Source organism: Belonocnema kinseyi, chromosome 4 (genome assembly GCF_010883055.1).
Source record: "Belonocnema kinseyi isolate 2016_QV_RU_SX_M_011 chromosome 4, B_treatae_v1, whole genome shotgun sequence".
NCBI lineage: Eukaryota > Metazoa > Arthropoda > Insecta > Hymenoptera > Cynipidae > Belonocnema > Belonocnema kinseyi.
This window is the reverse complement of record NC_046660.1, coordinates 17,521,139-17,535,339: the sequence shown is the minus strand read 5'-3', so window position 1 is coordinate 17,535,339 and position 14,201 is coordinate 17,521,139. Positions and strand designations below refer to the sequence as shown.

The following is a 14,201-nucleotide window of genomic DNA, read 5'->3' as shown; positions in this document are numbered from 1 at the left end:
TTTGGTAGAAAATTTTTTCGGTTGGAAATTTAACGTTTTCTTTTGAAAATTTATGTATTTTATTGAAAATTTGACTTTTTTGGGTTAAAAATTAATCTTTTTTGTCGAAAATGCATCTTTTTTGTTGAGAATTCAACTATTTTGTCAAAAATTCTTCTTTTTGGAGAAAAAAATCATTCTTTCTGATAGAAAAGTTATCCTTCTTAATTAAAAATGAACTTTTTTGACCAAAATCGACTGTATTCTAAAAGATTTGTCTTATTGTGATGAAAATTCATTAATTTTATTGAAAATTTGTCTTTTTGGATAAAATATCAATTTTTTTAGTAGAAAAGTTTTCCTTCTTAATTGAAAATGAACTTTTTTGTTGAAAATTCAATTGTATTCTAAAAATATATATACTTTTTTTTGACTCAACTATTTGTTCCAAAACTATTTTATTGAAAATTCGTCTTTTTGGGGGTTAAAATGTATCCCTTTTTAGTAGAAAATGTTTTCGGTTGAAAATTTAACGTTTGCTTTTGAAAATTCACTTATTTTATTGAAAATTTAGCTTTTTCGGTTGAAAATTAATTTTTTTTTTATAGAAAATTCGTATTTTTAGAAAAAAAAATCATTCTTTCTTGTAGAAAAGTTATCCTTCTTAATTAAAAATGAACTTTTCTGACCAAAATTCGACTGTATTCTAAAAGATTCGTCTTTTTGGGATGAAAATTCATGATTTTTATTGAAAATTTGCCTTTTTGGATAGAATATGAATTTTTTTAGTAAAAAAATTTTCCTTTTTAATTGAAAATGAACTTTTTTGTTGAAAATTCAACTGTATTCTAAAAAAATATATACTTTATTTTTAATTCAACTATTTGTTTCAAAACTATTTTGTTGCAAATTTGTCTTTTTGGGGTTTAAAATTCATCTATTTTGGTAGAAAATTTTTTCGGTTGGAAATTTAACGTTTTCTTTTGAAAATTTATGTATTTTATTGAAAATTTGACTTTTTTGGGTTAAAAATTAAACTTTTTTGTCGAAAATGCATCTTTTTTGTTGAGAATTCAACTATTTTGTCTAAAATTCGTCTTTTTGGAAGAAATCATGTTTTCTGGTAGAAAAGTTATCCTTCTTAAATAAAACTGAATTTTCATAACGAAAATTTTACTGTATTCTAAAAAATTCGTCTTTTTGATATGAGAACTTAAATTTTTTGTTGAAAATTTACTCTTTTTTGTTTTCAAATGCAATATATTTTGACTTGAAGTCTTAGGGTTTTAAAGCGTTAAATAATGAATTCAATATGGTAATTTATCGGATATTTTAGATGTTTTATTATTGCAATTTGCAGCGAGACATAGTAGGAAGCTCTTCATTAATTGCCGTAGACATACACAGGAGTTCGAGTTTCCAAAACGAAGTGCAAAATTCTCCGGAATTGATCCCGCAAGAACAGGTGTCTTATCAAATTCCAACTTTTCTCAACCAGGACTTCAGTAGTACTAGCGAATTTTCCAACACCGATTCAACCCACGAATCACATTCCAAGAAAGAAACACAGAGTTCGGAAGTCGAAGGTGAAAATATTTCTTTTAAATTACCTCGTTGTTTAGAAAGTTTGGCCCTATCTTCGGACGAAACTACCAACGAGTTTTCCCAAAGTGCTTCCGAAAACGCTGTGATACCTCGTTTGGTTTTGAATTATACTGTCTCCGAATAGGAATTACGAAATAATTACGAAATATTTGTGTGATAAGGGGCTGTACTTAAATTACGTAACCCCCTTGATTTTACGTAATTTTTAGTCTCCAGAAATTTTTTGCTAGCTATTGCTATTTCAAAATTCCCTGATTTTTCTTCACTAATTTTTTATTTGCTTTTATCATTATAATTCAGAAATCAGCTTTGAATTTTCAACAAAATAATTATATTTTTATCATAATCATTAAATTTTCAACCTAAAAAAAAATGACAATTTCCAAACAATAGAGTGCCATAGTTTATATTTAAATAAAAAAGATGACATTTATACCAAAGAAAAAAATAATTTCAAAACCAAATAGAAAAATTGGCAAGAAATGACGATTTTTCGCTCAAGGAAGAAATAAAAGTTTATCTCAATTATTGAACCTTTAAGCAAAAAGACGATTTTTTTCTATAAAAATTGAATTTTCTAACTATAAGATATAATTTTCCAGCAGAAAAATAATTTTTTACGTAACTGATGCACTTTTACCAAACAAGAATAAAATTTCAAACCAAGAAAATTAATTTATTACCAAAAAAGAAGAATTTTCAACTAAAAAAGATCGATCTTCAAAAATGGAAAAGTTACATTTTTAGTTGAAAAATTATTTTAAAAAAAGGCTTCTTGAATAAACAGTTAAATTTTTAATTAATGACGTAAGCCTTCAATAAAAAAAAAATAAGTTTTTAACAATGTATTTTAAATATGAACTTTTTCGCAAAAAAAAAAAACGGAATTTTTAATCCAAAAAAAATGAATTATTAATGAACTAGTGGAATTCTCAACCAAATAGTTGCACTTTTATCCAATAAAGATGAATTTTTTACTAAAACAGACGAATTTTTAATAAAAAACGACATTTTTTTTTTAATTTAAATTTTCATCTAGAAAATATCGCAATTCTTTTTCAACAAAAAAAAAATATAGATTTTACACAAATAGTAAATTTTGTACGAAATATTTTTTCTAATGTAAAAGATGGCTTTTTAACAAAATGACTTAAATTTTCAAGAAAATAATAATATTTTAGACAAATTCCAGACAAAAAAGTGCCTTAGTACCAAAAAGAAGAATGTTCAAGAAATGAAGATTTTTCGCTCTAATAATAAATAAAAGTTTATCTCAATTACTGAATCTTCAAGCAAAAAGACGAGTTTTTTTACAAAAATTGAATTTTCTAACCAAAAAATATGATTTTTCAGCAAAAAAATAATAATTTTCCACGAAATTGATACATTTTTACCAAAAAGGAGAATTTTTAACTAAAAAAAATCGATATTCAAAAATGGAAAAGTTACATTTTTAGTTAAAAAATTAATTCTAAACAAAAAAAGGCTTTTCCACTAAACAGTTAAATTTTTAAGCCACAAGCCTTAAAACAAAAAAATAAATTTTGAACAATGTACTTTAACTTTTACCCGAGTAGTTAAATTTCTTAATTTAAAAAAAGTTTAATTTTTTAACAATATAGTTCAACTTTCAACCAAAGAGATGAATTTTCAAATAAAAATATAAATCTTAACAAACAAACAAGAAAGATTTAAGATAGATATTCAACAAAAAAAAAAAAAAATTTCTACTAAAAATATTATATTTAATATATATAATATATATATTTAATTTTTAATAAAATAAAAGTTTATCTAAATTATTGAACCTTCAAACAAAAAGACGATTTTTTTTCTACAAAAATTGAATTTTATGACCAAAAAGTATGATTTTTCAGCAAACAAAAATAATTTTCCACAAAATTGATACATTTTTGCCCAAAAAACATGAAATATCAAATAAAGAAAATTATTTTGTCACCAAAAAAGGAGAGTTTTTTAACTAAAACATATCGATCTTTAAAAAGTGGAAAAATTAAGTTTTTAGTTTAAAGAAATTAATCTTAAACAAAAAAAAGGCTTTTCCACTAAACAGTTAAATTTTGAACCAAAGACTTCAATAAAAAAAAGAAATGTTTAACAATGTACTTTTGGTAGAAAATTGATCTTCTTATTGAAAATTCAACTTTTTGATTGAAAATTTAAGTATCTCGTTTAAACAAATTTATACCAAAAAAAATGAATTTTAAAACCAAAAAGAAGAATTTTCAACAAATGAAGATTTTTCACTCCAGGAAAAAATAAAAGCCAAAAGACGGATTTTCTTCACACAAATTTAATTTTCAAACAAAAAATATGACCATTATATAACTAATTAATTGAAACTTCACCCTCTTAGTTAAGAATTAATTAATTTAGTTAAAAACTCTTTTTTTTCTCACTGAAAATTTAAGTATTCTATTTTTGGTTCTTTGATTTATTTTTCCTATTGAAAATTTAACTGTTCTATTTTTGGTTTACAATTTATTGTTTTTAGGTGAAAATTCATATATTATGTTCAAAAATTTTCCTTTTTTGATGAAAAATTAACTTTTTTCGTTGAAAAGTAAATTATTGTGTTAAAATTTTTTTGCTTCAAGATTTATCGTTTCAGTTAAGAATTAAATTATTTAATTGAAAATTGTTCGTTTTTGGTAGAAAAGAAATCTCATTAGTTGAAACTACATCTTCTTGGCTAAAAATTAATGTCTTTAGTTAAAAATTTCACTATTTGGTTGAGTTTTTTTTTTTCTAACTAAAAATGTAATCTTATTCTATTTTTGATTGAAAATTTATTATTATTTTCAACAAATAAAGATCTTTCACTCACGAAAGAAATAAAAGTTTTATCAAAATTATTGAACTTTTAAGCCAAAAGACGAATATTCTCTAAAAAAAATTGAATTTTCTTACCAAAAAATATGATTTTTCAACAATAAAATAATTTTACACGACACTGGTTCATTTTTACCCAACAAAAATAAAATTTCAAACCAAGAAAATGATTTTATTACCAAAAAAGGAGAACTTGTAACTAAAAAAAATTCCAGTTGACTGTTTAAGATCAAAATATTAAATATTTCATACAAAAATAAGTTTCTACGAAAAAAAAAAACGGAATTTTCAATCCAAATAGATGAATTTTTTTAACCAGAAAGGATGAATTTTTAACAAAATAGTGTAATTCTTTATCAAATAGTTGCATTTTTATCTAACAAAGATGAAAGTTTGACTAAAACAGATGAATTTTTAATAAACAACGACCATTTTTTGTAATTTGGACTTTCATCCAGAAAATATTGCAATTCTTTTTCAACAAAAAAGAAGAATTTTCAATCAAAAAGGATGACTTTTTAACATCATTTTTTAATTTTTAAAAAAGTTAAAAAAATTATTAAAATAAAAATAACTAAAAAATAAACAAGACAAATTTTAAAAAAGAGATGAATTTTTATCCAAAAAGATTGCCAAAAAGCAACCAAAAAGGATGCCTTTTAAAGAAAATTGTTAAATTTTCATCCAAATAATAAAATTTACAAATTATTGAACCTTCAAACAAAGAGACGAATTGTCTCTACATAAATTGAATTTTCAAACAAAAAATATGATTTTTCACCACAAAAAAAAATAATTTTCACGAAATTCATTCATTTTTCCCCAACAAAAATGAAATTTAAAACCAGGCAAACTATTTTATCACCAAAAAAGGAGAATTTTCAACTAAAAAAGATCGATCTTAAAAAAAAGTAACATTTTTAATTAAAAAAGATTAATTTTCTACAAAATAGTTCAACTTTCATCTAAAGAAATGAATTTTTAACCAAAAATATAAATTTTCAAAAAAAAAAAGGTTTCTTAACAAAATTATTCAACCAAATCTTCAAAACAAAAAAGTTGAATATTTAAGGAAAGAAAAAATGTTTTAACCAAAAAGATGCATTTTCATGAAAAAAGTGAAATTTATCCTAAAAAAAAAAAAAAATTTCAATTAAAAGTGTAAATTTAAAAAACAATAGTCGAGTTTTCTCTTTAAAAACATTTCGGAAGAAATAAGTTTCTACGAAAAAAAGTTAAATTTTTAAACAAAAAAAAAACAACAAATTTGTAGCCAAAATGGATGACTTTTAAAGAAGAATGTTGAATTTTCCAACAAATATTTAAATCTTTATTTAAAAAAATGAAATTTCTCTTAAAACAGATCAATTTTGATTTAAGCAAATTTTAATATATAGTTTAATTTTCATCCAAAAAAGATTTCAGTTGACTTTTCAAGATCAAAGTGAGCATTCTTTAACAAAAAATAAGTTTCTACGAAAAAATTAAATTTTCAATTCAAAAAGACGAATTTTTTTAACAAAAAAGGATGAATTTTTAGCGAAACATCTGAATTCTCTAGCAAATAGTTGCATTTTTATTCAAGAAAGATTAAATTTTTAATAAAACAGATGAATTTTTAATAAAGAAACGACACATTTTTTAAATTAGAACTTTCATCCAAAAAAGATTTCAATTCTCTTTTCAACACTAAAATATTAAATTTAAACAAAATGTAAATTTCCTACAAAATAGTTAAATATTCAACCAAAAAGTATGACTTAATAAAATTGTTTACTTTTCAATCAAACAATTGCAATTTTTATCCAACAAGGTGTAATTTCTATTAAAGCAGGTGAATTTTAAAATCAAAAAGACAAAATTTCGAGAAAAAAAAGTTTAGTTTTCAACCGAACAGTTGCATTTTTAGTTTTTAAAAAAGATGAAATTTCTTCTAAAATAGACGAATTAAAAAAATATAAAAACAATAGTTAAATTTTCATCCAAAGTTTGAAATAAAAAAGACAAAGTTTTGAAAAGAGTTGAATATTTATCCCAAAAGATTTCAATTGACTTTTCAATACAGCAACAAAATATTAATTTTAAACAAAAGGTTAATGTTCTACGAAAAGTGTTAAATTTTTAACCCAAAAATACGATTTTCTAATAAAACAGTTGTACTGGCAACCAATAAAGATGTATTTTAAAGAAAATTGTTCAATTTTCAGCCAAATAATAAAATTTAAAACTAAAAAGATAATCTCCAGGAGGAAGTTTTTGCGAATTTTCAAAAATGGCGTAAAAAAATTCCCCCCGAGTTGTTCCGTAATTTAAGTACGGTCCCCAATTAAAGCGTCCTCTAAATAAATGCATTTTTCGACATTTAAACAATTTTAGAGGAAACTCAAAAAACTGAAATCCTACAATAATTTCGAATTTTTAATTCTAATTTTATAGCAACTAGTCAAAACAATTTTTAGGAGTCCCGTACGTCCATGTTTGTAGATAAAATGTTTATTTTTTTGTAAATAATCGCTCTTTGTGTATTTATAGTTAGGCATGCGGAGAGTATAAATTTATTCGTGAAATGCATCAAGAGTTTTGGCAAATTGAAAAAAATAGCATTTTATATTCAAAAATCGAATTAGAGGCCCCTAAATATTTTTTTTTTTCAAATATTCAAAAAATCAGAGGTCTTTTTGTAGAGGTGATATTTCAGAGAGAAAAATATCACATATATAACTATGTTATAAGGAGGTGATTAGAGTTAGGAATTTAAAAAAATCTCATTACGTATTTGCAAATGGAGATCAGTTTTCGAAAAAATTTACTTGTTTTAAAATAATTTTTATTAATTATGATTTTTGCTAAATTTTGAACTGTTGAAAATTAAATAAATTTGACAATTCGTTTTTCAGAAGTTGCATTTTTTTAAATTGAATTATTAATTACATTTTTATTTATATAACTTTATTTAATATTTGTTTTATTTTAATTTTTATTCATTTTTTAATTTTCTTCGATTATAAAATTTCAACTGTTGCAAATGTTCCGTTTTTAACTGTTGTGAAATAATAAAATTAAACATTTTATTTTAAATTTGAAGCAGTTAAAAATTTAATAAAATTGACTGATCCACAGTTGAATTTTCAATTTTCCATTTCTTCAATTTTGAACAGTACAATTTCCTTTAATTTTCAACAGTAGGAAATAAAACTGTTGAAATTAAAAAAAAAAAAATTTAATTGAATTTCCAGCAGTTGGATTTTTCAATTTTCCTCAGTTTTCAGCAGATAAATTTTCAACGGTTGAATATTAAATGTTATTCTATTTTCAACTGATAATACATAAGAATATTAAACGTAGAATATTTCAACGTTAAATTTTTAATTTTCAAGAGTTGAGAATTGAAGAAAATTGAAACATCAACAATTTAATTGTAAACAGTTGCATTTTTTTAATTTTCAACTGTTGAAAACTGGGGAAAATAAAAGTTGTTATGATCAACAGTTAAAAATTCAATAAATTTGAAACTTGAATTTTCAAAAGGTTGGGTTTTTAACGTTTACATTTTCAGTTTTTTTCCATTTCGAGCTGGAAAATTCAATTTTGCTCAATTTTCAACTGTTAAAAAATAAGAAAATTAAAATTTTATTTATTACAGTTGAATTTACTTAAATTTTCCAATTTCTTTATTTTTCAACAATAGAAAATTTAAAAAAGCGATTTTTAAGTTAAAAGCTAGCTCTAAACATTTATAAATTCACATAATTTCACATGGAAATTTAATAAATAAACATTTGAATCCATAGAAAAATTGAAACAAACTGATTTTTTAATGGATCGCTATTGGAAAATAATGTTTTGCAAAATTGCTTTAAAAAATAAAATTACCTTAAATTTTCCTCACAAAAAATTCTTCTCTGCCCAATTCTTGTTGCCTCCTATTCGGCTATTTAAAATGATTTTTTTACGCAATTTTTTGTATCGTAGAAGAAATATGTAACGAAGAGGTTTATAAAAATAAAGGCCTTATTGACGAGCCTTATTTCTTTTTGGTATAAATTGTACCTAAATTATTAGTTTTTTTTCTTAATTTTTAAAATAATCTTAAACTACTGAATTTTCTATTAACTTTATATTTTTTGTTAAATATTTTAAATCTTTACACAATTGTAGTGATTTACTAAATAAATTTTTTATTCTTTCATTTTATTGGACATTTAAATGTAAGTATTTTATTATTTTAAACTTTATATTTGGAATGTTTGTAATTTTATATTGTTAAAATGCGAAATATATTATGGAAAAGTTTATTCGACGAATTAATCACTCACTGAATCACATTCTATATTATATATTATTTTTTTATTTAGATTTCTAAGGTACTCTTCTTATCTTTGATGCAACTCTAGACCCATTTTTTTTCAAATTATTTAACAATATCTCTAAAATTCGACAATAAACAATGCGGCAATTGAACCTGCTTAATTGAGTAAAAGTTGGAAATTTGATTGGCGAAACTGAAAAAAGGGATGGACGAAATTACCAGAAAACGGTCTCTTTTTTTAATAAACGGACTAGGCCACTGTGTTAATAAAAAGCAGCAACTAAGAATCACTGCTTTTGTTTTGTTGCAAAACAAAATAGGCGCTTTGAAGTTCCTTCAAATTTTTTTCGAGAGTCGCGACTTCGTCATATTTGCAATCATCTCTTGCTTGTTTTATGTAAGCCCGCAAATTGCTCATTTGTTCTATAATCGGATCCATTGATGATTTCGTTGACGAAATCATTACAGATGCACCTGAAGAGCCCCAGCCTTGCGATTTATCCAGAATCAACTGAAAAATAAAATAGATTATAATCAATTAATAATCCTATTGTATATAAAAAAAAATAAATTGGCTATTTTAATTTTGTTCTTTTGAATTTTCGGGAATTTTCTAAATCGAAATTTCTCAATGAAGAATTTTAATTCTAAAAATTTTTCTCTAAAAGCGAAAACTTAGATTGTAAATGATAAGTTTATACACTACGCTTTGCTACAAATTATATAAATTATTAGCGATGAAATAGTTTTTATATATTTAAAAAAAAAGAAAGTTTTAGCTAAAAAATGTTCAGAGGCTAAAGGGATTCTTTTTAATTATAATTCAGCAGACACCTAAAAAAACACGTTTTTCTCTACTATTTAAATTGAAAAATCTGTAAATAATGTGAAAAGTTTCCTTGTAACTTTGAAAATAATTAGGCTTTAGACTTATTTTAATGTTTAAGCGAAAATTCATATTACGGGATAAAATATTTCAAATTTTTAAAAAGGATTTGAATTCAAATGATGAATATTTAGCTGGAATATTTGAATTTTAAACCAAAAAGGTAAATTTTCAAAGATGATTAATTTTCTACCAAAAAGCCGATTTTTCAATAAAAGAAATGAATTCTCAACGAAATAGTTGAATTTTTCACTAAAAAAAAGTTCAACCCAATATTTGCATTTTCAACTAAAAAATATCAATTTTCAACAAGAATTGAATATTTATTTTCAATCAAACTAATGAGTTTTCAACAGGAATAGTTCAATTTTGATCAATAAAGATTAATTTTTAACTAAAATGATGAAATTTTAAGTGGAATAGTTGAGTTTTTTTCCAAAAAGATGATTAAAAAAAGAAGATTACCTTCTACTGAAAACTATGAATTTTCAACGAAAAAAAAGGATTTTTAACTAAAAAAGATGAATTTTCAACCAAAAATTGAATAGTTGTTTAAAAAATTAATGTTTAATCAAAGATACGCATTTTCAATTAAAATGATAGAATCTTTAATTGGAGTAATAGAATTTTGAGTTTAAAAAAATGTCTATGAAAACAATTAATAAATTTGAAAGCAATAATTACATTTTTAAATAAAAAATATAAATTTTTAACTGGAAAAGTTGTATCTTTAACTGGAATACTTAAATCTTAAACGAGAAGTTTAAAAAAATTAAAGAAAGTTAATTTTCAGCCAAAGAGAGAACTGATTTTCAAACAAATATCTGATTTAGTAAGCAGGGAGATCAATTTTTAAAGAAAATTATGAATCTTTAACCAAAAGAATAAATTTTTAACAAAAGAGTTCAACTTTGAACAAATTAATTAAATTTTATTACAAAAAAGATTAATTCTGAACGAAAAATATAGTACTTGATATTTCAACCAAAAATATTAATTTTCGAACAAGGAGATTAATTTTCTACATTTAGAAATTTCAAGAAGATTCAAAATCAATGTAAATTTTGAAAACATGATTAAAAATATACATTTTTCAATAGTTGGAAATAAAAATGGTGAAGCTTCTTAAAGATTTTGAAAGGTTTCACGATAATAACAAAATTTTCTTGAATTTTATATGAAAATTTAAATAATTTTAAAATAATATTTAAAAAGATTTAGAAAATTATTAAAACGGAATCTGAAATTTGAAAAGATTTCCAAAAATTTTAAACATGTACATTTGTCAATATTTCGAAAAAAAATTCGAAGCTTTTCAAGAAGTTTGAAAGGTTCCAAGAAAATAAAAAACCTTCCCTCAGATTCCTGATAACATTTTTAATAACTTTTTGCTTTGAAAAATAATTTTTTTAAGAAAATTTAAAAAGGTATCAAAATATTTCTACAAAATAATGTCGAAAATAGCTGGAGAGTTAAGGGGCAATTTTTATCATTTTTTAAGGTTTTTCAAAATTTTAGGAATACTTTGAGTCAGTTTAAAATATATTTATCTTCTAAAATTCTAAAAGTCCTAAATATCTGTTAAACTGACTTGAATTTTTCCTAAAAATTTCCAAAATCCTGAAAAAATAAAAAAATTATACTTTGTCCGACATCTGAAATGAAATTTTTTTCCGAAGAATCTTAAGAAAATTATATATTTATATAATCTGAAAACGAATGAACAAATTAATAAATAAATGTTTATTTTGCAATTTTTCATTTTGTGTTCAAAATTTTTTATTCCCTAAAATTATAATTTGGCTGAATTTTTTTTTTCTTTCATGACTGAAAAATATTTTTCAATTAAAAATTGATCTACATGGTTGTAAATTCGTCCTGTTGATTTGTAAATTAAACGGTTTTTATTAAGAATTCTTTTAATTTCTTGACAATTTACCACTTTCTGAACTAAAAACGTTTCCGAGATTTTAACGAATAAATATTTTAATTTTTAATCAAATGAATTAATCAAGTATTCAAATTTAGTCTTTTTTTTTCTTGCATTTAACATTCAACAAAAAAAAAAAAAAACGAGTTTCCACATGAATTTTTAACTAATGAAGATTTTTCAGTTGAGAGAGACAAAAAATGGCAAACAATTTTTTGAATTTTGAAGCAAAACTATGAATTTTCAACAAAGAAGATTATTTTTCTACGAAAAAGAATTAATTTTTCAACAAAATACATGATTTTCGACTAAAATGATAAATATTTAACTGGAATGCTTGAATTTTGAACAAAAAAGTAGAAATTTCAACAAAAAAGATAAATTTTCAAAATAGAAATTCAATTTTCTGCCAAATAAAAACGTATTTTCAACAAAATATATACATTTTCAATTAAAAAATATAAGTTTTCAACGAAAAATAGAATAATTTAATTTTAAGATGAAAAAATAAGTTTTTAATCAAATAAAATAAATTTTCAGCGAAATATTTACATTTTCAAACAAACAAATTAGTTTTATGAAGTGTCTATAAACAAAGCTTTTGGACGAGAATTGGCAAAATTGAATTTATAGTTTTAAAAAATTTATTCTGAATAAGAAAACAAATTTTCAACCAAACAAATTAAATTCTAAGAAAATAGACTACTTTTCTACCAAAAAACAATATTTTGTAATAAAATACATGAATTTTCAACCAAAATGGTTCATTTTCTACTAAAGAAAAACATTTTTTAACAAAATAGACGCATTTTCAACTAAATAAGATAAAATTTCAACAAAAAATACATGAATTTTCAACCAAATATTTTAATTTTTAATAAAATTTTCAACCTAATAGTTGGATTTTCGAAAAAAATGGTTAATTTTCTACCAAAAAATAACAAATTTTCAACAACATAGATGAATTTTCAACTAAAAAATATAAACTGCAACCAAAAATAGAGTAATTTAATTTTAAGATAGAGAAATATGTTTTTAACTAAACCAAATCAATTTTAAATTAAATAGTTCAATTTTCAAACAAACAAAAAGTGAAAAGTGAAATCGTTACATTTTTATTTAAAAAAATTAATTTTCAACAACAAAAAAAGTTTTAATCAAAAATTGAATGAGTAAATCAATTAAAAAAATAACGTTTAAAAATCCTTAAAACGTTTCAAAATTTTATTTCAAAATCTTGAAACTTTTACATGTTGTTTGACATTAAAAAAGAATTTTCATTATTTTTAAATTTTTTCAGAACCTCTAAATATTTTTTAAAATGATTCGAATAATTCGTAAGCATTTTTAAAAATCCATCTAAATTGAAAAAACTTTCTTAAACTCTTCCACGTTTATTTTTGCTAATTTTGTAAATCTTTCTTAAATTTTTCAAATATTCTCTCGAAATTCTTAAAAAAGCTTCGAAACCACGAAAATTTTTAACTAATTTCGAATTTTTTCCTTTTTTTAATTGAAAATTTTTTAATTGAATGGTTTAAAAATGGAATATTTTAGACTGAAATAATATTTAAAATTTAATGAAAGCCTTTCATTATAAATATATTACTTTTAAGTTGTTTTAAAATCTGGAAATTCTAAAACTGTGAACTGATTCCGAATCGTCTTTTAAAATCAATTATTATTCACTTTTTCATTCTTAAAGTAAATTCAGTTTAAAAAATCATGAATTTGAATTAATTTATATTCACAGTTGATAAACTAAAAATATTTTTTATCCAAAATATTTAAATTTTGTATTGTATCAGCCTTTAAAACTGCATTTTAAAATTCTTTTAATTCAAATGTACGCTTCAAAAATTAAAAATTTTAAATGGAAAATCTTTTAAAATCCTTATAAATTGTTAAAAATATTTCTGCAATCTTTTGTGTTCTTTTTATATCACTGGTATATCTGAAGTTTTCAAGAAAACTTTTGAAATCTGCAAAAAAATGTGAAATTTTTGTAATCTGGTATACTATACACTTTTTTAAATATTAGAAAATTTTCTATTCCTTTTGAAATCTTAATGGAATTTTTATTAATTCTTTCTGAAATCTTTTATAATCGCTTGTAATAATTAAAACATTTGAAATTGTTTTAAATCTTTGGAATGTTTTGAAATCTTTGAAATTTGTTTACTGAACCCTTTTTGCAATCAGTGAAATTACACTATTCTTTTTTATTCTTTTAAAAAATTTGTATAAAATCTCTTAAATCTTTGTGAAATTTTTTGAAATACTTGAAATATTTGTGAAATCTTCTAAAAAATTTGAAATCGTTTCAAATCTTTAAAAAAAATTATAATTGTTTAAAATATATGAAATGTTTCGAAATATTTGTGAAATATTTTAAATCTAGTGTACATGCCTTTTTTAAATCGTTGTAATGTTTGAAATGCTTTTTATTTTTTGAAATCTGGTGCGTAATATCCTTTTTCAAATCTTTAAAATTCTTTAAATTTTTTAAAAGTTTTTAAACCTTTGTTAACTTTTTTGAAATATTTGTGAAATCTTTAAAAAATATGAAATCTTCTCAAATCTTTAAAATGCTTTAAATCTTTGAAATTTTAAAATCTCTAAAATTATGGTATTTTTTT

The 14,201-nt window shown here is 22.1% G+C and overlaps 2 protein-coding genes across 2 annotated transcripts in view; one reads left to right on the top strand and one right to left on the bottom strand.

The window, feature by feature from the left end:
* LOC117171561 (protein Tube) overlaps positions 1 to 1,869 on the top strand; it is a 36,505-nt gene extending 34,636 nt beyond the window's left edge. Inside the window, exon 4 of the mRNA XM_033358993.1 lies at positions 1,340 to 1,869. Within this exon, the coding sequence (XP_033214884.1) occupies positions 1,340 to 1,708 (369 nt within the window). The 3' untranslated portion in view covers positions 1,709 to 1,869. The remainder of the gene's footprint in view (positions 1 to 1,339) is intronic.
* Positions 1,870 to 8,762: 6,893 nt separating this feature from the next.
* The window catches only part of LOC117172054 (rabenosyn-5), a 27,707-nt gene continuing 22,268 nt past the window's right edge, over positions 8,763 to 14,201 (bottom strand). Inside the window, exon 7 of the mRNA XM_033359793.1 lies at positions 8,763 to 9,257. Within this exon, the coding sequence (XP_033215684.1) occupies positions 9,027 to 9,257 (231 nt within the window). The 3' untranslated portion in view covers positions 8,763 to 9,026. The remainder of the gene's footprint in view (positions 9,258 to 14,201) is intronic.